Source organism: Erpetoichthys calabaricus, chromosome 6 (genome assembly GCF_900747795.2).
Source record: "Erpetoichthys calabaricus chromosome 6, fErpCal1.3, whole genome shotgun sequence".
NCBI classification, from domain to species: Eukaryota; Metazoa; Chordata; class Cladistia; order Polypteriformes; family Polypteridae; genus Erpetoichthys; species Erpetoichthys calabaricus.
Genome location: NC_041399.2, coordinates 110,778,902 through 110,803,818, shown reverse-complemented (window position 1 = coordinate 110,803,818; position 24,917 = coordinate 110,778,902). Strand labels below are relative to the sequence as shown.

Genomic DNA, 24,917 nt, shown 5'->3' with positions numbered 1-24,917 from the left:
TTTATTCTTATTTGATTATATAGTATTTTATTATTTCTTCAAAATATCTCAATTTGCTGGTCTGTAGCAAACTCCAATCACAACATAGCTTTATTACTTTGCTAATTTAACCCATAGTGGTTGCCTTAGACCAAGGATTTTGTTTGTAATGCTCCTCACTAAGAATTTAATATTTTAAAAGGGAATTGTTATATTTTGGTTAAATATTCATTTAGCTGGGTTTGTTGATCCTATATCCTTACATTTTGTGATCCAACCAAATAAGCTAGTTTAAATATTTGTACACTTCTCTTAAGATCAAATATAGCCCTCTCTCTTGAAGATGCAGTTGGTCCTTATTTCCACTGAAAGGATTTCTAGTTCGAGATAAAGCTAAAATGTTCTTGTTCTCACCATGTGTTCATCCATGCCTTATAACTGAAGATTAAGTTCTTATTAAATGGTGTGACGTGGTGGAGCTTTGCCAGCAGTTCTGGCTCACAGCTTAAGGACACTTAGTATGAATTATGGCACTGTTATTGTGTAGAGCTTACACATTCTCCTTGGCTCTGTAAGTGCTTTCCTGTGGTTACTCGAGCTTTCTTCCTGCACCTCAGGATGTGCAGATTAAGATGACTGGGGACTTTAATGGGGCAGAGAGTGACAAACATTAGTATGGTTTTGTGTATGTGTGTCCTGTGGTGAACAGACAATCTGTTCATGGTTGACTCCTGTTTCTGTTGCCCTGAACTGGGCTGAACAGGCAAAGTTAAAATAATTAACTTCTTTTACATATCCACTCCCCTATGTTGTCTAATTCAGTTCTGTTTTTTGTCTTGAGCCTATTGCCATTATAAATGCATTTCTGCTTGCCACATCCATTTGTTTGAAAACTGGGCTTAGACAATGGAAGCATGAAATATTAATTTCTCTTTTGATTCAGATGCAGGTACCCAGTGTGAATACTGGAGCGGAGGCTTGCTGAGCAGTGAGCCATCAATGGGTAGCATGATGCAACTACAGCGGAGCTTCAGAGGCCCAGAATTTGCTCATAGCTTAATAGATATCGAAGGACCATTTGCTAATGTAAGCAGAGGTAAGATCTTTTAATTGTAACTTTTTTACATTTAGTTAGTTAAATCTATCCAGAAAATCGTATGTAAAATTTCAGTTACAGGTTTTCTTTCCCAGGACTAAGACATGTACAGTAGATTAAAGTTTTGTTTGACAAAGAAAAGGTAAATATTATTAAGGATTACCAGAAGTACAATATGTATAGTATGTTTTGAAAGTGTGGGAACACCGCAGAATATCCCTATTTGAAATGCAGTAATTATTTTGTTTATCTCTTACTGATAATCTGGAACATGAGTGTCTTAAAGATCAGATGGTCTTAAAAAAAAAAAAGTCCTTACATCAAACTTAATTCTGACTTTCTTAAAGCCCTTTGTCTGACTTTAATTCAACAACAACAACAACAACATTTATTTATATAGCACATTTTCATACAAATAATGTACCTCAAAGTGCTTTACAAAAAGACAAAGTAATTAAAATAATAGAACACTAATTAACATAGAATAAAAGTAAGGTCTGATGGCTAGGGAGGACCGAAAAAACAAAAAAAACTCCAGACGGCTGGAGAAAACATAAAATCTGCAGGGGTTCCAGGCCATGAGACCGCCCAGCCCCCTCTAGGCATTCTAGCTAACATACAGTGGGGCAAAAAAGTATTTAGTCAGCCACCAATTGTGCAAGTTCTCCCACTTAAAAAGATGAGAGAGGCCTGTAATTTTCATCATAGGTATACCTCAACTATGAGAGACAAAATGAGAAAAAAAATCCAGAAAATCACATTGTCTGATTTTTAAAGAATTTGTTTGCGAATTATGGTGGAAAATAAGTATTTGGTCACCTACAAACAAGTAAGATTTCTGGCTCTCACAGACCTGTAACTTCTTCTGTAAGAGGCTCCTTTGTCCTCCACTCGTTACCTGTATTAATGGCACCTGTTTGAACTCATTATCAATATAAAAGACACCTGTCCACAACCTCAAACAGTCACACTCCAAACTTCACTATGGCCAAGACCAAAGAGCTGTCAAAGGACACCAGAAACAAAATTGTAGACCTGCACCAGGCTGGGAAGACTGAATCTGCAATAGGTAAGCAGCTTGGTGTGAAGAAATCAACTGTGGGAGCAATTATTAGAAAATGGAAGACATACAAGACCACTGATAATCTCCCTCATTCTGGGTCTCCACGCAAGATCTCACCCCGTGGGTTCAAAATGATCACAAGAACGGTGAGCAAAAATCCCAGAACCACACGGGGGACCTAGTGAATGACCTGCAGAGAGCTGGGACCAAAGTAACAAAGGCTACCATCAGTAACACACTACGCAGCCAGGGACTCAAATCCTGCAGTGCCAGACGTGTCCCCCTGCTTAAGCCAGTACATGTGCAGGCCCGTCTGGAGTTTGCTAGAGAGCATTTGGATGATCCAGAAGAGGAATGAAACCAAAATAGAAATTTTTGATAAAAACTCTACTCGTCGTGTTTGGAGGAGAAAGAATGCTGAGTTGCATCCAAAGGCCACCATACCTACTGTAAAGCATGGGGGTGGAAACATCATGCTTTGGGGCTGTTTTTCTGCAAAGGGACTAGGACGACTGATCCGTGTAAAGGAAAGAATGAATGGGGCCATGTATCGTCAGATTTTGAGTGAAAACCTCCTTCCATCAGCAAGGGCATTGAAGATGAAACATGGCTGGGTCTTTCAGCATGGCAATGATCCCAAACACACCGCCCGGGTAATGAAGGAGTGGCTTTGTAAGAAGTATTTCAAGGTCCTGGAGTGGCCTAGCCAGTCTCCAGATCTCAACCCCATAGAAAATCTTTGGAGGGAGTTGAAAGTCAGTGTTGCCCAGCAACAGCCCCAAAACATCACTGTTTTAGAGGAGATCTGCATGGAGGAATGGGCCAAAATACCAGCAACAGTGTGTGAAAACCTTGTGAAGACTTACAGAAAACGTTTGACCTCTGTCATTGCCAACAAAGAGTATATAACAAAGTATTGAGATGAACTTTTGTTATTGACCAAATACTTTTTTCCACCATAATTTGCAAATAAATTCTTCAAAAATCAGACAATGTGATTTTCTGGATTTTTTTTTTCATTTTGTCTCTCATAGTTGAGGTATACCTATGATGAAAATTATAGGCCTCTCTCATCTTTTTAAGTGGGAGAACTTGCACAATTGGTGGCTGACTAAATACTTTTTTGCCCCACTGTAAATGATCTCAGTAAGTCCTCGTTGTATTCAGGGTTCTCATGGGAGGACTTGGTGATGATGGTCACGTGGACTTCTGGTCTTTAATCCATCAATGTAGGGACATCACGGTGCTTTGAATAGGTGGTGGTGGCGCAGATCGCCACCACAGAAAACCGGAAAAAGAACAGAAGAGAGAGTAGGGGTTAGTACGGATTTTGGAGCCACCATGAATAATAATGATAATTAATTGAATATACAGAACATCAGGGTTAAACTAAAATGAAGCTATTAGAAAGCCATGTTAAAGTAATGTGTTTTCAGCAGTGTTTTAAAGTGCTCCACTGTATTAACCTGGCGAATTCCTATTGGCAAGCTATTCCAGATTTTAGGTGCATAACAGCAGAAGGTCGCCTCACCACTTCATTTAAGTTTAGCTCTTGGAATTCTAAGCAGACACTCATTTGAAGATCTAAGGTTACGATTGGGAGTGTAAGGTGTCAAACATTCCGAAATATAAGATGGAGCGAGATTATTTAAGGCTTTATAAACCATAAGCAGTATTTTAAAGTCAATTCTGAGTGACACAGGTAACCAATGTAGTGACATCGAAACTGGAGAAATGTGCTCAGATTTTCTTTTCCTAGTTAAGATTCTAGCAGCTGCATTCTGCACTAGTTGAAATAGATTTGTGTCTTTTTTGGGTAGTCCTAAGAGGAGTGCGTTACAGTAATCTAGTCGACTGAAAAGAAAAGCGTGGACTAGTTTCTCAGCATCTTTCAATTATATAAGAGGTCTAACTTTTGCTATATTTCTTAAGTGAAAAAATGCTGTCCTAGTGATCTGATTAATATGTGATTTAAAATTCAGGTCACAGTCAACAGTTACCCCTAAATCCTTTACCTCCTTCTTGACTTTTAATCCTAATGCATCAAGTTTATTTCTGATAACCTCATTATATCCATTATTGCCAATCACTACAATTTCAGTTTTCTCTTTATTTAGTTTGAGAAAATTACTACTTATCCATTCAGAAACACAAGTAAGACATTGTGTCAGTGAATCAACAGAGTCGGGGTCATCAGGTGCTATTGATAAGTACAGTTGCATATTATCAGCATATCTGAGGTAGCTCACATTATGCCCCGAGATAATCTGAGCTAATGGAAGCATGTAAATCGAAAAGAGCAGCGGACCCAGGATAGAGCCTTGTGGAACACCATATAGAATATCATGTGTCATCGAAGTATAATTACCACAACTAACAAATAATTTTCTACCTGCCAGGTAGGATTCAAACCAATTTAAGACACTGCAAGAGAGGCCCACCCACTGACTAAGGCAATTTCTAAGAATATTGTGATCAATGGTATCAAATGTGGCACTCAGATCTAAGAGGATGAGAACAGATAAATGGCCGGTATCTGCATTTACCCGCAAGTCATTTACTACTTTAATGAATGCAGTTTCTGTACTGTGATTTGTTATGAAACCCGACTGAAACTTATCAAGAATAGCAAGTTTATTGAGGTGGTCATTTAGCTGCATAATAACTGTCTTCTCTAGAATTTTACTTAAGAAATTCAAGTTAGAGATAGGTCTAAAATTTTCAAAAGCAGAGGAGTCAAGATTATTTTTCTTGAATAGGGGTTTAACTACAGCAGTCTTAAGACAGTCTGGGAAGACCCCCATATCTAATGACAAGTTTACTATGTCAAGAATACTGTGAATTAGCACGCCGGATACTTCTTTGAAAAAACTTGTTGGTATTGGGTAAATGACGCAGGTGGAGGGTCTCAGTTGAGAAATTATTTTATATAAATAAGGTAAATCTATCCTGGTGAAAGAATTTAATTTGTTTATAATGGAGTACTGGGGCTTAAGAGGATCAGTGTTGGGGAGATGTACTATATTGTTTCTAATATCATTAATTTTTTTATTAAAAAAATACAGCAATAGCCTCACAAGTTTCACTGGAAGTATTTTGGAGGCATTCCATTGAGTGACCTGGGTTTAGCAGACGATCAATCCTAGAGAATAAGACTCTGGGATTACTAGCATTGTTATTTATAATTCTAGAGAAATAGCAGCGCCTCTCAAGATGGGCTATGTTGTTGTATTCTGTTATTTTAACCTTGAATATCTCATAGTGGATAGTTAGTTTAGTTTTTCTCCATTTACGCTCGGCTCTCCGGCATGTTCTCTTTAAATCAGACACTCTTTGGGTCTTCCATGGTATAACAGTGCTAGAAGATTTTTTAACTGTCTTTTCAGGTGCGACTATGTCAGCGGCAGCTCTCACCTTAGTATTAAAATTTGCCACCTTACTATTTACATTATCCTCGCGTTTGTAGTTAGCACTACAAATGGACTGGTTGCTTAGAATGTTTGTAAATTTTGAAGCTGCTGCTGAATCAAAGAAGCGTTTTTTGTTTTTTTTTGCAATATGCTTCTCGTGAATATTTTCTATCATTATTTATATATTAAATAGTAAAAGAAAATGGTCTGATAGACCAATATCAACGATCTGCTTCACATCAACTTTTAGTCCTTTAGTAATTAATAAGTCTTAACATATGACCTGCTTTATGTGTAGGCTGACTAATGTGCTGTCTTAAATCAAAAGAGTCCAGGAGGTTCATAAATTCTTTTACTTTCGGGTCACACTGATTATCGATATGAAAGTTAAAGTCACCAACTATTAGGAATGTGCCATAGTTCGTAATTATAATTGATACCAAGTCTGAGAATTCCTCAAAGAAAGACTCATTGTATTTAGGAGGTCTATACATGAATAATACTAGAAATTGAGAAACTTCATAAATAACAACAGCAAGATACTCAAAGGACTTGAATTTACCAAAACTGACATCTTTACACTTTAACCGGCTCGAGTACTGTAAATATTTGCTGTGCCGCTGCCTTTCTTACCTTGATGATCCGCATGAGCAAAGCTGTAATTCGGAGGTGCATATTCAATTAAAACAGCCGCGCCATCAGAGCTAAGCCATGTTTCACTTAACCCTTAACATACCAAGGAGGTGTCCTTGGAGGACCCCAGAGAGTGATTTTTGGTGATTCTGCCGTAACTATAACAACCAATTTATTCTTGATTTTTGTATGTGTCCCAGATAAGTTTAAGATAAATATTATATAATTAGACTTATAATGCGTTCTTTCAAAAAAACGTAAAAAATTAAAAACACACTTGGGGTCCCAGTAGGACCTTGCTTAGTATACTACGTTACAAATTCGGATTGATTTATTTCTTGTTTTTTGCAAGAATGTGAACGCTATAAATTTTGAAAAATGGCCTGCCGACAAAGCTCAGATGGTGACATTGTTCGGATGCTGGATCTGGAAGAGGTGCGACTACGGACAATTTTTTTTACGTCTGTACCAACTGCAGAATTTTTGCTGCAGAAGAACATTATTATGACAGGAACATTGAGAGCAAAAAAGCCTGACATTCCTGCAATGATGGAAATTGCAAAAGGTAGAGACCTTCTTTCATCAAAATTCATCTTCTCAGACGAGGTAGCAGTGGTCAGCTACGTCCCAAAGAAAAACAAAACAGTCCGTGTACTTTCCACTCAATTTCTTGATGATTCAGTATCCAGTGAAAGTCACAAGAAGCCCAATGTGATACTTGAATACAACTATACCAAAGGCGAGGTGGACAATGCAGACAAGTTGGTAAGAGAATATTCTTATGCCAGACGTACCTCAAGATGGCCTTTGAGACTTTTCATGAACATGCTTGATATTGGAGCCATGAATGCTTTCATAATTTGGATGTCGAAAAAACAAAGACTGGAACCACCGCCAGAAAAATTGCAGATATTGATTCCTGTTGGAGTTAGGCAAAGAACTGACAAAACCCAACATTCTGCGGAGGGCAAGCAATCCAAATGGTCTCCATCTTCCAGTTGTCAGAGCTATTGAAGCTGCGGGAGTATTTGTTGCGCGCAACACTGCAGCTCAAAGCACACCATCAGCATCAAGGCAGCAGCACATCCGCAAGAGGGGAAGATGCTCATACCGTCCCAGACGAAAAGACAGGAAAGACAGGAAAGTCAATACAGTCCGCTGTGAATGCAAACGTTTTGTCTGTGAGACACACAGGAAGACCAGCTCAACCGTGACATATGCTAAGGATTGTAGCGATGGCAATAAATGTGTTTGTACCATTTGTTTTTGTGAAATTATATAACTGGTTTTACATGAATATTATACTGTATATAATCAGATAGAAAAATGTACACTACTCCATATAATCAGATATGAAAATGTACACACTGTATTGTTAAAATTATGTATTCAGATTTATAAACACAAAAGTATACAATTTTATGAAGAACTAACTACTGTTGAAATAAACAAAATATTTGATGCTTACAATGCTTGTATAACTGAAATATATTTTCAGACACCCAAAAACCTAATTTGAGTAACCTTCCACAACAAACAGTTGAAAAAAAAAAAAAAAACATGGGGTCCTCAGAAGACCCCAGCCTGGTAATCAACGTTGACGACTTAGGCTTGGTATGTTAAGGGTTATTGCAATAAAATCAATTTTCCTATCACTAATAAGATCGTTAATGGAAAACGTCTTGTTGGTTAATGCTCTAACATTTAATAAAGCCATATTTAATGTTTCGGAAGAGCAGAGCTGAATTGTATGTGCATTATGGGTATTCGAGATAGAAATTAGCACCGCTCTGTGCGTATTTTTTATTTAATCTATAATCTGTTTTTATAGTTTTAATACATTGTTCATATAGAGGTGTAATTGTAATTAAATTATTCGTATTTATGCCGCGCTGTCTAGATTTTTTGCATGCATTGAGGTTAGTTATTAGAGTAGTAATGAAGTGCACTTTTGAGAAAGATTTTGTTAAAGAATTATGTCCTAGCCAAGCATTACGGAAAGGGTTAAGAGTAGAAACGGAGTCAAGAGAGACGAATTACCTTAGCGATGTTTTCGGAGAGGACCTGGGCGGCGAATCTAGTAGAAATTGAAAATGCAGTCTTAAAAATAAGCTATGTAGTATTTAGCAAGAAAGCATTATGATCTAAAAGCAGATGTTAAAAATAACCAAACCTAAATGTTATATTTCTGATTTTCTTTTTGCTATTATAATGGCTTTATACAGGAGAATGGCTAACACGGTACAACACTCCACTGCAATGGCTTCATAATCACCATTTAAAAAAATTGTAATGTTAGCAATTTTCATTTTGGTTGCCTCAAGCTCAGCCAGCAGATACTGCAGGTTTGGCTATTACTTATGTAGCTACTGAGCTGACTGACACCTAAAACAATAAGGTGTAATGCAAAATAAATATTATGCCCATCTGTGTTACATTTTGCTGTAGCTTTAAGGTGGCAGAGAAGGAATAAGTTTAATTTATACCTGTATATTATTCATTGACTGTTTGTTCTAGCACTTACTTTGCAGTCTAAACTACCAGTTATCGGATGTGTTCATGCACACCTAGTCCACGGTCCCCTAGCTGTATTTTTTTTCTGTATAGCTGTAACAAAAGAGGACAATAACTGAACATGTTTGAGCAATCACTAGTAATTTTATCTCAATTTTTCACTTGCATTTAATGGGAGACCGTGTGAATTGCACCCCATTCCACTTTCTTTCATCGTGTCACTTTGTAAAACATAAAAAATTGGTCACTCATTTACCTCTCTCCCTTCACCGCCCTCTGCCGGATATATCCGGCACCGTTGTTTTAATGCTAACGCCATACTGCCGGAATTATCCGGCACATTTGCCTGTGGTCATATGAATGCCTGGCAAGTAGTATAACTGACGGTTTGGCGTGGGTATTATTACTACGTTGTATTTCGACAAGTCTGTGGTTGTTTTGGCCGGTCATGTGACGTGATTCGCATGTAACAGCTGTGAATATGGCGAAACGTAAACTGACTTCAAGTGAGGCTTTGCAGGCGATTTTGGACAGTTCTGATCATGATTGTAGCAGTTCTGAAGAAGATTTTAGTGACAGTGATGAGCAGCAACGTGCGCTGCATGATATTGTGAATGAAGACGCATCGGATGACGGCGCTGAGTGGGTGTATCCCCAGCATCTCAGCTGGGCTGCTGCCCGTGGTGAACTACCTTTTCTGCATTCGTTTGAGGCAACATGTGGCTTTATTGTTGATGTAAACAATTACACTGCTGAGCAGTTTTATGAGCTGTTTGTGTCACCTGATTTGATCAGACATTTTGTTCATCAGACAAATCTGTATGCAGCACAGTTTATTGAGAAAAATCCCAATTTACCTCCACATTCCCGTGTTCGTGCTTGGTTTGACACTGATGAAAACGAAATGAAAAAATTCATTGGGATTTTGATGTTGATGGGAATAATCAGAAAACCAGATATTGAGATGTACTGGTCTACAGATCCTATGTATGCAACACCTATTTTTGCAGCTGTCATGACACGTAACCGATTCTCTTTGCTGCTGAAATTCTTTCATTTGAATGACAACAGAAACGAGCCAGATAAGAAAGATCCAAACCGCGACCACTTGTTCAAGCTACGTCCTTTGATTGATCATTTATTTGAAGCATTTCAGTTGCCCTACATGCCAGGACCGTCAGTTGCAGTTGATGAAAGTTTATTGTCGTGGAAGGGCCGCTTACAGTTTCGACAGTATCTACCATTGAAAAGGGCACGGTTTGGTATTAAGATGTTTTGCTTAGCTGAGAATTCAGGTTACATTTATAGATTTCGTGTATACACTGGCAACTTGCACAACATTTAGTGGTCAATACTGCTTGAATAAATGTAAAAAATGTAAAAAAAATGTAAAAAAGTAAAAAAACAAAAATTGTTCAGATTTCGCCTGGCGTGGGGAATATTTAGGGAGTTGGCGGTTAAAGGGTTAAGAATCCTGAGAGACTTTGAATCAAACAATCTTCCCTACATTTGACACTTTATAAGCTGAACTTCACAAATCATCCTATAGGCCTATACTTTTATGATCAGTATGGCAGCAACAGGATTTTCTCTTGATCACCACCACCACCACCAGTACTTTCCATCAAATGTTCAAAGTACATTTCTTTACATTTTTTTGAGCAGTCCCTATGTGGTTTTTTTTGTGTTTGTTTTTATTCAACTCTGCCTTACACTTTTAATTCTAGTTACTAACACTCACAAATTCCACCTCCATAACCTTTTTCTCTGTCTCTTACCATTCTTTGTCCATTTTCCTTTTAGTTGCCATTGCCACTTAACTGGCACTGCCCTCTCACTGCAAAGTGACCAGTACCTCTCTGTAGAAATCATATTTTTACAATCTAGATATCATTGTATTCTTGGCGCAAAGTATCAGTGGGCCATCTGGTAAAATTTGTAAATATGTTGATGTCTGCAGTGAATCTAATACATTAATAAGGGAATGTCTAACTTCCTGGTCTGACTGTTGCATTTCCCATAAAACCCTTTTGGACTTATTTTCATGCTAACAGCAACTTCTGTGGTAGCCCTAGTACTATCTTATGCTATCTCTGCTTATTAACATTCTTATTAATTGGCATGTGGTTGGGGGTGGTGGCTAATGGAGAGGGTGTACTTTTTTTCTTAGTTTTTGTTATATATTCTACAAACTTAATTGCAAGCATCTTTTATACTTAGTTCAGCATTTTACATAATCTAAAATTAATCATGAAAGAGAAAACAGCTTACCATTTACTATGTTGAAAGAGATGATATGAAAAATAGGGTTCAACATTCAAAGCCAAAGTTTTCTTCCCTTAATCAATTGAGTTTTTCATCTTTCAGTCTTAACTAAACCAATGGTAGAATTTTCCATCTTTATGTAAATGTAAAGAAATGTAAAGATATTTTTGATGTGTCACAATCTTTATATGGTTTTGTAGTGCTTTGATGAAAGTCATTAAGTACTGTACTGCAGATAAAATATCACTTTTATGTTAATGAGCAATTGTGTATGGTACTTTATGTAGACCCGACTTCTCCAAGGCCATTAGTCAATCATTCTGACTATTGATCCTTATTTTGTACAGTGTTATTAACAGAAGATAAAATAAAGACAATTATTATTATGTCCTGTGATTTTGTGAGTGCTTCGTTATTTACTGTAACAAATTTGTGATATTTTTCATATTGTATTTCACCCATTCAGAGCTGCATGCGGAGTTTATAGCTATTTTTTTTCTTATCTTGTCTTTCTGCTTTAGGTGTTACAGATTGGTTAGCACTGTTAATGAACAAACACTAGTTTTCAGTTGTTATTTGTTGACTTACTTTTTTTCTATCTGTGTAGCAATGTACTTTCCCTCTGGGATAATAAATTCTAATAAAGATAATTTTTTTGAGTGTACCTTTGATATTGTTTTTGAAATAGCCTTCCTTTACAGCTGACATTTTTCTTGATTACATCTTTTCAGTTCTGGTCCAATTGATGTACTGACTTTTTACTCATTTGGCCAATTTTTTGGCATTATTGACAGTAAATGTGCTGCTTATAGTCCACACTTAAACTTCCCTATCAGCTTTTCCCCCTTATGTTCAGTGTAATTCGTTGTGCTCATGTAGCCCTAAATACTAAGACTTGCAGATATAGATATCATGTAGTAGTATGGTAGCATTGACAGCTGAAGATTTCACATCTCTATTATAACATACTGCTGATTTAAAATGTATCTCTCTATTATAAAAAAAATCCTGGGAGAGAATGACTAGGGAGACGAGACGTGATCTTCACGTGAAGATCACGGAAGACACTTAAAAGACCCGTGAGATGAAAGAGATTGGCCACGGAGCGTCTTGCGGGGACCTTAAACATGAGATTTTGTGCCAAGAGATTGACCCAGGACCGTCTCGCGGGGACATAGAACATGAGATTCTTGCAAGACATGCCCTACTTACAACTAATATCAAATAAGACCACAGGCAGCAAAACATTCAGTCGTGTCAAGGCTTTGAACACACACAGATCCAGGGCTCACAGCGCATATAAAGTGTATGAGGACAATACGTTATAGATGAAACGTCGACGACTAAGCGAAGAAGAAAGAGCAGCGTGGAGAAAAGAGACTCAAAAGCGTTGCAGAGAATTAAATGCAGTAAAGAAAAAGAATAATCTAGGTGCATATTCAGAAAATAAGGAAAATAATAATCTGTCTGAAACAAGTGATATTGGAAAAAAAGCACGTCCAATCGGGCTCAGAATTAAAGGGAAAGTATAACTTCATAAAGATGTTCAAAAATGTTGGCACTATACACATGCAGAGCAGGTTAGAGATTATGAAAGCAGTGGAATTTGTAAGGCTCAAAAAAAATGATGGCGTGATACACATGCAGAGAAAGGTAAAGAATATGAATGCAGGAAAATTCGAAAGTATTGTAGCATCCTTTCCAGGTTGAAGCCTTTTTTTTTTTTTTTTGGAGTGACTGTTAGGTTCGATTGAGGGAGGGCAAAGTACAGCACGGAAGACTGACAGTGGGGTATCGATTGATGCGGAAAGGGGGGGAATCCCAGGACGGGAGGAGGGGGTTGGAGAGGGTGCTAGAAGGTTGTGTTTGGGGTTACGAACTTATTTGTTCAAGTAAAACTTTTGTGACACTTTACTACGTCTGTCTGTCTGTCTGTCTTTTTTTTTTTTTTTTTTTTACTTTTCGAGCTGGACGCGGAGGTCGCAACAGTATCAAAAAAAGATAGAAAAGATCGCATCAGCACAAACAAAAAGAAATTATTACTCAAAAAAAAGGGAAAATAATCATCACGGACCAGGTGTAATTGAAAAAATAGCAGGACAAAGCGAGGTCAGAAATCAAAGATAAGCAGTAGAAAACAAAGTAAAATGTCATAAAGAGGTTACAAAACAAGGGGGCCAAACACATGCAGAGCAGGTTAGAGATAATGAAAATAGTGGAATTCAAAAGACTCAAGAAAAACGTAGGCGCGACACACATGCAGAGCAAGATACAGAATATGAAAGCAGAAAAAAATGAAAGTGTCAAAACAAAAAAAGTAAACATCGCATTAGCGCAAACAAGGAGAAACTATTACTCAGAGAAATAACGAAAAGGCAAATAGAGATTGAATATATGGACATAGGTGATATGTCTGAAGTATGTAAATATTGTAAGGCTTTGAAGTTTATGTTAGAAAATTTCAAAAACAAGGTTTACCTCGCATACATTTATTGGTTACTTTGCAAAAAAAAAATTAACTGCTGATGATGCAGATTGTTTTGTCAGTGCTGAAATTCCAAACAGAGTAACCTATCCTGAATTATGGTACAAAGTCATTAAACACATGTCTCACGGACCTCATTTAAAAGATTCAGCATGTTGGGACTCTAAAGATTCCAAATATTGTTTTTAAAGACGTTCTGAAATAAAAGTGAAACTAATGAAATAGCAACAATTCAAAGAAAAAAAAATCTTAAAAGTGTGTATCTGGAAAACCAAACATGGGGGTTGGTGAAGCCCCTAGTTGTTAATATTATGATGTTATTGTATTGTAGCTGTACTGATACAGGTGTTTCGTTTTTCTGTGAATATGTTTCAGATGACTGGGATGCAGCTGTTGCAAGTCTACTTCATTTGTCTCCATTGGTTTCCCAGTCTTTGTGCAGTAATAGTGTTCGATCATATCTTGTGTATACATCTGACATGCAAAGTGAAGCAGATTTCTTTCTTAAGGTGAGACTGCAACAGCAGAAGTGTATTGTAATATGCACTTGTAAAATTATATTGCTAGTAGATGCATCAGCTTGTGAAAGATTTTTGTACTCATAAAAGCATTAGTATTTCATTTTTTGTATTCTTTTTATAAAAGGAATATTCTCCAAAACTTCAAAGGATGTGTGAAAGCATTGGCCATTTCTTTATAACCGTGTCCTTTCCAGAAGATAGTGCTGGTTGTTTCTCTGCTGAGCGAAAGCAAGAAATTGAAAAAAGTTCTTTGTTTATTTTGTTTCTAAAGTCAGCTTTATCACGGTAAGTTACATGCTAAATAATTGTATAGATGCCTGCATATATTGTGTATGTATAAAAAAAATAAAATAAATAAATATATACAGTACTGTGCAAAAGTTTTAGGCAGGTGTGAAAAAATGCTGTAAACAAAGAATGCTTTCAAAAATGGAAGTGTTAATCATTTATTTTCATCAATCAACAAAATGCAGTGAATGAACAAAAGAGAAATCTAAATCAAATCAATATTTGGTGTGACCAACCTTTTGCCTTCAAAACAGCATCAATTCTTCTAGGTACACTTGCACACAGTTTTTGAAGGAACTCTGCTGGTAGGTTGTTCCAAACATCTTGGAGAACTAACCACAGATCTTCTGTAGATGTAGGCTTCCTCACATCCTTCTGTCTCTTCATGTAATCCCAGACACACTCGATGATATTGAGATCAGGGCCCTGTGGGGGCCATACCATCACTTCCAGGACTTTGTTGTTCTTCTATACACTGAAGATAGTTCTTAATGACTTTGGCTGTATGTTTGGGGTCATTGTCCTGCTGCAAAATAAATTTGGGGCCAATCATATGCCTCCCTGATTGTATTACATGATAGATAAGTATCTGCCTGTATTTCTCAGCATTGAGAACACCATTAATCCTGACCAAATCTCCAACTCCATTTGCAGAAATGCAGCCCCAAACGTTCAAGGAACCTCCACCATGATTCATTGTTGCCTGCAGACACTCATTATTATACCGCTCTCCAGCCCTTTGACGAACAAACTGCCTTCTACTACAGCCAAATATTTCAAATTTTGACTCATCAGTCCAGAGCACCTGCTGCCATTTTTCTGCACCCCAGTTCCTATGTTTTCATACATACTTGAGTCGCTTCGCCTTGTTACCACGTCAGAGGTATGGCTTTTTGGCTGCAACTCTTCCGTGAAGACCAGTTCTGGCCAGACTTCTCCGGACAGTAGATGGGTGTACCTGGGTCCCACTGGTTTCTGCCAGTTCTGAGCTGATGGCACTGCTGGACATCTTCCAATTTCGAAGGGTAATATGCTTGATGTGTCTTTCATCTGCTGCACTAAGTTTCGTTGGCCGACCACTGCGTCTACGATCCTCAACGTTGCCCATTTCTTTGTGCTTCTTCAAAAGAGCTTGAACAGCACATCTTGAAACCCCAGTCTGCTTTGAAATCTTTGTCTGGGAGAGACCTTGCTGATGCAGTATAACTACCTTGTGTCTTGTTGCTGTGCTCAGTCTTGCCATGACATGAAACTGTCTTCCACAACCTCACCTTGGTAGCAGAGTTTGGCTGTTCCTCACCTAGTTTTAAGCCTCCTACACAGCTGTTTCTGTTTCAGTTAATGACTGTGCTTCAACCTACGTGTGACATTGATGATCATTAGCACCTGTTTGGTATAATTGGTTGATCATACACCTGACTATAATCCTACAAAATCCCTGACTTTGTGCAAGTGTACCTATAAGAATTGATGCTGGTTTGAAGGCAAAAGGTAACAACACCAAATATTGATTTGATTTAGATTTTTCTTTTGTTCACTCACTTTGCATTTTATAAATTGATAACAATAAACAATCATTATTTATATTTCTGAAAGCATTCTTTGTTTACAGCATTTTTTCACACCTGCCTAAAACTTTTGCACAGTACTGTGTGTGTGTGTGGTGTGTGTATATGTATATGTATGTATGTGTGTATATATGTATGTGTATGTGTATATATGTATATATATATATATATATATATATATATATATAATAAAATATATATAATTTATGTATGTAATATTGTTTTTCTTCTAATATACGGTCATGTGCATGATTTTGGCACACATAAATGAGTAACATGTTTTGTTGACTCTGTAAGTAAATGGATGTAACACAGCCTCTGTAAGGAACAGACTTTAAATGTGCCATATTTTTGCAGATATCACAGGTCAGGTTGGGGAGCTTGCACTAGTACAATGCATTGCCACACCTGCACACAGCAAAACAGCTCGGGATCATGGTTGGCAACGCCCCAGGCAGATGCACAGTCCTGTCCCACCCTTCAGAAATTACCATACAGTATATCCCTCAATAGTGAGGATCCTGCAAGCCAGATCACTCTTGGTGAATTGCACCATGTGGCTGTAGTGCTGTAACTGATGCTCCCTCACAATGTAGGTAATGTGTCTCATGAGCGGACCTCCATGAGCAACCACTCATTCGACACAAAGTCAAACCAGTTTCTTCATGTACTTCTACATTTTTTACACAAAATGTATCCTTGATGTAGCGAAAGGGTTGAAATTTTGTTTGATCAAATAGCAGCAGTTGACTCTAAAACACCTCTGGCATACTTAAGATACTGACTTTTGCGATGAGGTCACAGGGTGAACACTTTAAAGAACACATAAGCTAAACTGATTTGTGTGTTCTATTAACTGTGATAAAGTTATGTATTTTAATTTATTCTTTGTTATCAGAGTGTGGTGAGATGTTGCATGTTGGTTGGACATACATAAAAGAACAAGTTTCTTTGTAATCTGCATATGTGACAATACTATCACTTTGAAAAGAGAGAGGGGAACAGTGAAACTGTTCAGTCAGTTTAACCTAAAAATTGTTCAAACAAACAGTGTATTTAAAAGCAAATTCAGTAAATAAAGCATGAGATAAAAGAATGAAAAGGTAGCCTAAAGAGGCAAACCAAAATTGATCAAAGTCTGTGGTCCAAAAATCAGGAATCTAAGACTAAGGTGAACTAAAATAAGAAAAAGTAGAAAAAGAGGCAGCATAGTCCTTAAATATGGTTGTGGGTGGCCCACAGAGCTGCAGTACTTGGTTAGGGAAGTCCAACCCTTTTAGCCTAAATATGCAGAGTATACAGATGATACTTGAATAAACATGAGTAGCAATAACACCGTAATTAAAAACCCAATATACATTTAGTGAAAATAGTCAGGGTGGCGCAGTGGGTAGCGCTGCTACCTTGCAGTTGGGAGACCTGGGGACCTGGGTTCGCTTCCCAGGTCCTCCCTGCGTGGAGTTTGCATGTTCTCCCCGTGTCTGTGGGTTTCCTCCGGGCGCTCCGGTTTCCTCCCACAGTCCAAAGACATGCAGGTTAGGTGGATTGGCGATTCTAAATTGGCCCTAGTGTGTGCTTGGTGTGTGGGTGTGTTTGTGTGTGTCCTGCAGTGGGTTGGCACCCTGCCTGGGATTGGTTCCTGCCTTGTGCCCTGTGTTGGCTGGGATTGGCTCCAGCAGACCCCCGTGACCCTGTGTTCGGATTCAGCGGGTTGGAAAATGGATGGATGGATGGATGAAAATAGTCAATTACAGGAATAAACAAACCAACCTAAAGTAATCCAGGAAAAGTAACAAACTAAACTAAACAAAGCAAAACAGAGGCCAGGAATGGGGCCCTATTTAGACCACAGCAACTGAAGTAAACTGAGTTTTGAAGGTCAGAGAATTTTTTTAAGATCTGGAATTGTCTTGGATGACATGGAACAGTGACAAGGAAATTAAGGTGGAGTTTGCATGTTCTCACAGTGTCCACATGGATTTCTGCCAGGTATACCATTTTCTTCCCAAAGTCCAAAGTTATGCAGTTTAGGTGGAATGGTGATGCTAGATTAGCCTTGATATACTGTATGTGTGTATGTTCACCATTTGTTTGGTAGTGTCCTGTTCAGGGTTTGTGAATGCTTTGCACATGATGATTCCTGGATAGGCTCCAGCTTCACCTTAATCCTACTCTAAAATCAGCAGGTTTGGAAAATAAATTAATGAACATGTTGTCATACAGTATACTTCACTTGGCCTAAGAATCAATTGAGCTCTGAGATCTAATAAAAATACCACTAGTGGATCAAATGGAATGATACCCACATTTTTGCACATATGACTTTTTATGTTTTAATTTATTCCAATCTGTTAAATTAAGCAACACTAATAGTAGTAATTGTGTATTACAATTTGTAGAAAAAATGCCTTGCATTGGTTTGTGTCTAGCAAAGGCTGTGTTTGCTTCTTTTCACTTAGTAATTCAACAAACATCAAATTTGACCAATGGGTGTGCACATTTCTGTACTTAACTATAATTTTTTTAAACCAAAGTATGCACATTTGCCTAGTTTTGACATTAATCTTGTAATGTATGGTACAGCTCAATTTTGGAAGACTGTGAGGATGGTTTCTTGAAAAATCCAGAAGCAAGACCATTTCTTATATATCATAGGACAACAGAGAACATTCCCTTATCAACGGAATTGACAGAGTTTATTGAAAAAATTTCTGAGACTGATAATTCTGGCAAAGTAAAGGTATATTTTATTGTTTTTTTTACCTAAAGACAATGCATTGATTTTATCAACATTATTTCAAAGCTAAAACTAATCATTGATTTATTCTATAATTTTATTCTGTACATTAAAATCGTTATTAGAGATTTGGCAAGTCTGGCTGTTTAAAGAATGCACTTTAGCTTTGGAGTTCTATCCCAGCACATGCCATGTCTGTTGAAAGATAGCCAGGAACACCTGGCTTGCTAGATCACCTCGCCTGTAGAGTTGTTGAAAATAATTGCTTGCTTTCTCCCACTATGCCTCCCTTCTCTCTCTCCTGCACATATGGGTGCCATGCACCCTCTACTCTTTCTTTGGCTCCACATTTCCTTGTACACAATCTCTATGTCGATATTGGTCACCAACCACTTTGTTTATGCTTCTGAGCAGCCAAGTACGTTTGAGAATAGGGGTAGGGCTACAGTGTATAATCCTTTTTACAAAGTAATATTTTCATTCATTTTATTAGTTACATACTAGTTACAGATTATTTGCTGTCTTTTTTTTACAATTATAAGTGATACTCATCTTTTTGTCTTAAATAGAGTTCAATTGTCCCATCTGCTTTTTAGTTCTTTCTGTTTTTAACTTCTAGGCAAACCAGATCCTGCTTTTGAGAATGTACTGTACAAAAATAGACACAACAGCTTATTTATTCAGGTGTTTCCTGAATTACGACCATCCAGTTGTGTTTAAATGTAAGGCATCACTTTTCTATGAACTGCCTAGAAAGAATAGAATTGGTGTTGGTTATCCATCCATCCATCCATTTTCCAACCCGCTGAATCCGAACACAGGGACACGGGGGTCTGCTGGCGCCAAGCCCAGCCAACACAGGGCACAAGGCAGGAACCAATCCCGGGCAGGGTGCCAACTCACCGCAGGACACACACAAACACACCCCACCCACACACCAAGCACACACTAGGGCCAATGTAGAATCGCCAATCCACCTAACCTGCATGTCTTTGGAATGTGGGAGGAAACCAGAGCGCCTGGAGGAAACCCACACAGACACGGGGAGAACATGCAAATTCCACGCAGGGAGGACCCGGGAATCGAACCCAGGTCTCCCAACTGCGAGGCAGCAGCACTACCCACTGCGCCACCATGCCGCCCAAGGTGTTGGTTATGTCAGCAATAAAAAATGTAGCGGATAAGGAGCTAAAGTTTGTTATAACACCATGATTCTTGTTGTCCAAGCAGTATATGAAAGAAACAGAAAATATTGATTAAAAAATCAAAGAAGATTTGAAACAAAATTTGTACCTTGCAACAGTATACATTGTGGTCAAAATTTAACATCTAATTAAAGAAAGAAACATTCTCTAATAGGACAGATCAGTAATCAGGCAGGAGAAAAGCTGTTCATTGTAATTCAAAATAGAAAATAAATATTAGAGCTAGAAATTGATTAAAAAAATGAACTAATCGCATGAAAGTATGAAATTATGATTAATCAGATCTAATATTAAAACATAATTATAAAATTAATATATAAATCATGACATAAATACACACTGAATCATAAATTTAACGTAGAATTAACACAAAGGAATTAAAAAAAAATGAATAGCATAGTTTAAACTTAAACAATGACCTTAAACCCGAACTTTTAACAAAATACTACTTGAGCAAGTACAACCTGAATTTGAATGCCTTCTTAAAAGGTAATTTTAAAAAGAAGACAATAAAAATAGCGAAATCAATGCATTAATTCTCAAATTGGCATAGTATATGAGACACAGAAAATGAACGATCAAAACGACTGTTGACTTTGAATGCACTGCAGAAGACACAGTTGTGTTTCGGAAGTACACTATAAACTTAATGCACAATGGCAATGGTGTTCATTGGCACCACTATATAAACTATATATATATATATATATATATATATATATATATGCTACATATACACTTAACTACTTTATGTCACAAATTGTGGTGTGTGATTTGCCATTTATATAATAGTTATCAACACAGCATTGCCTATGTAGGGAAGCAGTGGTCATGTGTTAAAATGGCAAGTAAACGCAAGTGTGTAGGTCAGAACTTAAAGTTTAAGGTGGACATGTTAAGATGCTTTATTCCAGACCCATCACTTGCTTTTGGCTTTTAACAGCATACTATGCCTGTGCTTCAGGAAGACAGTTTGGAGCATTACAAAGGAGTACTCCGGCCTAATGTTGTTTCTGTACTAGGTGCTAGAATGGTCTGCTTCCTGTTGCCATGCATTTGCTTAGTACAACTTGGTTTGGATTGTTTGTGCCCTAGTCATCCACAGTGAAAGGACTTTGCCTGTGTTGTTCAAACCGACTCTCCTCAGTGCCTTCTTCAGAGCTAATGCAGGTGCCAAGACTGTGCCCACCACTTACTAACTAGATAGATAGATAGATAGATAGATAGATACTTTATTAATCCCAAGGGGAAATTCAGTTTTTTTTTTTTTTTTAGATAGATAGTATCACCATTAATGCAGGTTTTTTTATGGCAATTATCATCAGAGCCCTTTCCAATCTTATCTCTAATTAAAGTAGCTGGGGGATTTCATCCATTTTCTAATATTCATATTGTATTTTTTTGTAAATATTCTTTGCATGCAGGGCAGGACCTAAGTTGAAATTCCACGTTTTATGGAAGCATACTTAAATTCATACTGCATATGAATTTGACTCAGTTTTACTAACACTCATCATATCAAAGTAAAAGGATGCTTAATTCACTCAGATACATTAGTCTATTATCTGCTTACATGGATTTTAAATCATGCCTACTGTTTGCTAACATAAATCCATAGTTTACTTGACCTGTGTGAACAGCACATCATCAAACTACCTTATTCATCTTGCTTTCAAAGGCATTGCAGTTTCTTCTTGTTTTATGTCTATGCATACATTTAGTATTGCCCTCTGCTTAGGTCATTGTAAAATATTACAGTATAGTGAGCACCAATATAGAAAACAATGACACCAAACAAAATTGACATTTCAGTTTGTTGAGTCATATAAACTGTTTTGTTAAAATAAGGATTCTCCCTAACCTCCTGACTACTTTGTGAATTTCTCAGCTGTTATGACAACTGGGAATGACTTGTAAGCAACAAATCTGAACACTGCACCCAGCATTGCTTTGATTTATTAAGTTTATTTTAAGAAGTGAGTGTAGTCAGCTGTGTGAAAGACAGTGGAAAAAACTGATAACTGAAGCATAACATTTCTTTATCCATGTGAATCTACGATTTTCACTTTGCTTTACTGCAAACGGTTATTTAAAGTTGATTGTTTCTTATGATCATCCTATTCAGAACTGAAATGATCAAAATTGATGTTTTTATAAACTGCATAGCCCTGCCAGTGCTTCTGTTGGTGCTTTGTAAAATCAGAGGTTAATACAAAAGTTATCAACTCTGACAAGTTCTCTGAGAACTGGATTTTTAAAGAGCAAAATTGGTAATTGAGTTACTGATTCTGTCTCATTTTGGGACATGAGCACGTCATGTAATCTGATGGTGCTACAAATGCGTAAAATGATTAAAATTATAATAAATTCTTATCTCAAATGTCAGCTTGGGTAAAAGTGTCTGCAAAACAATTCATGGTAATAGCTTCTTTGAGAAGAAATAAATGTTGATTAGAATGTATGGATTCGTGTTTCTTGATATGATTTGGTATATTGTGTGTTTCCCTAAGGGTAGTCTGTCAGTTCTGCCATTCAGATTCAAAGAGTTAGGTGGTCAAGCTGAGGAGCAGAACTGACAAGGTAGTCTTCTCTGAAGTTCTGCCAGTGCCATGCGCCAGTCCCGGTAAGATTGAGGAGATTAGAAGGCTTAACGCGTGGCTCAGATCTTGGTGCAGGGTAGAAGGGTATAGGTTTATGAGGCATTGGGACTCCTTTTGGAACAGATGGGACCTGTTCCGCCATGACGGATTACTGGATTACTCTGAACTGGAGGAGCACCAATGTATTGGGCAGGCATATGAGTAGGGTAGTCGAGAATTGTTTAAACTAGGGAATGGGGGGATCAGGGAGTTTAGGACAGGCCAGGTTTAGATCTATACATGGAGGAATAAACAATGACGTAGAAGTAAAAATGCGTAGTAATAGGGGTGGGCGGTATGACCAAAATTCTATATCACGGTATTTTTCTAAATTATCCCGGTTTCACTGTATTTGACGGTATTTTTTACCCATGCATGAGTGGATGTTAACCTCATTTTCCACTGCAATTACTGCAGTAGACTGGCTAAGAATAACCTATTCCACTGTCATGAGCATTGAACATTGTACAAAAAAAACATTTTAATGTGCACACTAGTATTAATACAGGTTTACATGGCCCCATAAAGTGATAGTTTTCAAGGGGGTGGCACTAATGAAGAGAAGGAATCACATTGCATGACAGATGCAGTCAAAATATAGAACCTTTTTATTGAACAAATTTTGCAAAAACTTAAACTATAATTTTGACAACATATTTTCAACCATCCAAAGAGGCATTTAGACTTAGTAAAATATCCAGAGGTGCTTGTCAAAAGTTGTATTGCACTGAACATGTCTTAGAAAAGGAATAAATAGTAAATATTTTTTGTAAACCAACTACACTTTCTGTTAATGTTAACCATCTCTGTCCACTGACATGTTAGTGACTTTTTAAACAGCTTTACCATCATTAAACTGCATAATATTTAAACTAATAAATAATAAAAATAAATAATAGTATTATTACTGATAGTTGCATTATTACTTCAAGACTTCAAGCCCAGGTGCATTACACAGTATTCACCAAATTAAAATAAAATAAAACAAGTGCAACTTGGTGATGACATCTTTACCAACTGAACCGTCATTTAGGCAAACTGCATTAATATGGACCTTGCTTCAAGCTAAGCTATATACATAAATAATAAAACTGCAACTTGCATTTATGATGCTATTTGTGGTATAGCCATATGGAATCGTATTAGGGCCACGGTGAAGATGAAAAAATAAGGACACGGAAGAAAAAAAACAAATTATATGTCGAGAATAAAGTCGACATGTTGAATTTATTCTCGACATTTCCACTTTAATTTTGACCTTATGTCGAGATTAAAGTTGACATTTCCACTTTATTCTCAGTTTATTTTATAATTACAGTAGAATGTCATAAACTAAACTTCATCCTAAAATCAATGTTTAATTTACTAGATTTTCTCAAACCCCGTCGTAAGTTAATGTAGCACATTAAATGCTTTGTGTTGTGTTCCCCGACCCAGTTGTTAGTCACTACGCTTCTTAAACTGACTTCCTCTGCACTAAGAGGAGGTGCCGGCAGCAATCACCACACAGAATCCATTCACTTCATGATATTCCTGCTCTCTGAAAATTTTGAATGCTAAGATAAATACTTGGTATCATTTTCATGATGAAATGCATTAAAGCAGGTATTAAACATGCACGGTAGTGCTGCTCCCTCGCAGTAAGGGGTCCCCAGGTGTATGTTCAGTGTTGAGAACTTTATGGCAGGTGTGACGGGGCTCGAAAAAACTGGGTGTATGAATGGGTATCGCAAAGGTTTAACTTAAATATTGTGTAAATGTTGGGTTTGTGATCTGGTGGTCGGAGACACGAACACAGAATTCAATGGATGTTCTTCTGAGTGAGCTTTCTTTATTGCACGCGTGCTGTCTGTCTGACATACCAAAACCCCAGTTCCTATCCTTCCTTTTTCTTTCTCCACATAACCAATCACCACACGATAAACCTCTTTGTGAAATTAAAACTAGTTATAAACTTAGCCCACGGAGTGTTCAGAACTTTAAAAATATCTTCGTTATACATGTTTAATTATACCATCCATTCAGGGTTGCGCCCATCCCAGTAAGCATTGTGTGTGAGGCAGGAGCAAATCCTGAACGAGTCGCCAGCACATCGTAGGGTGAATACGAGCAAAACATACACTAGCAGGGTCAATATAGCATAACAAAACCCCACATCCTACATGACTTTGAAGGAAACTGAAGCACGCCGAGTAAACCCACCAGAAAAACGTGCAAATTCAAGGCAGGGTACAACCGAGACACTCTTGCTGCGAGGCAGCAGTGCAACCTCCACGCCGCCGTGCCCCCACATGATTAATACATGCTTTAATGCATTTCATCATGAAAATGATATCAAGTATTTATCTTAGCATTCTAGATGTTCAGAGAGCAGGAATATCATGAAGTGAATGTATTTTGTGCGGCGATCGCTGTGGCGCCTCCTCAGTACAAGAGGAAGTCAGTTTAAGAAGCACGTACCGATTTAACATGGCTCGGGGAACACTTAACACAAAGCATTTAATGTGCTATATA

The 24,917-nt window shown here is 37.5% G+C and overlaps 1 protein-coding gene across 2 annotated transcripts in view; it reads left to right on the top strand.

The window, feature by feature from the left end:
* Positions 1–24,917, top strand: part of LOC114653490 (nephronophthisis 3) — an 838,883-nt gene that overhangs the window by 38,895 nt on the left and 775,071 nt on the right. For both annotated transcript variants that reach the window (XM_028803845.2, XM_051928813.1), the window contains exons 5-8: positions 923–1,075; positions 13,821–13,954; positions 14,091–14,251; positions 18,406–18,562. In XM_028803845.2, coding sequence (XP_028659678.2) covers positions 923–1,075; positions 13,821–13,954; positions 14,091–14,251; positions 18,406–18,562 — 605 coding nt within the window. The remainder of the gene's footprint in view (positions 1–922; positions 1,076–13,820; positions 13,955–14,090; positions 14,252–18,405; positions 18,563–24,917) is intronic.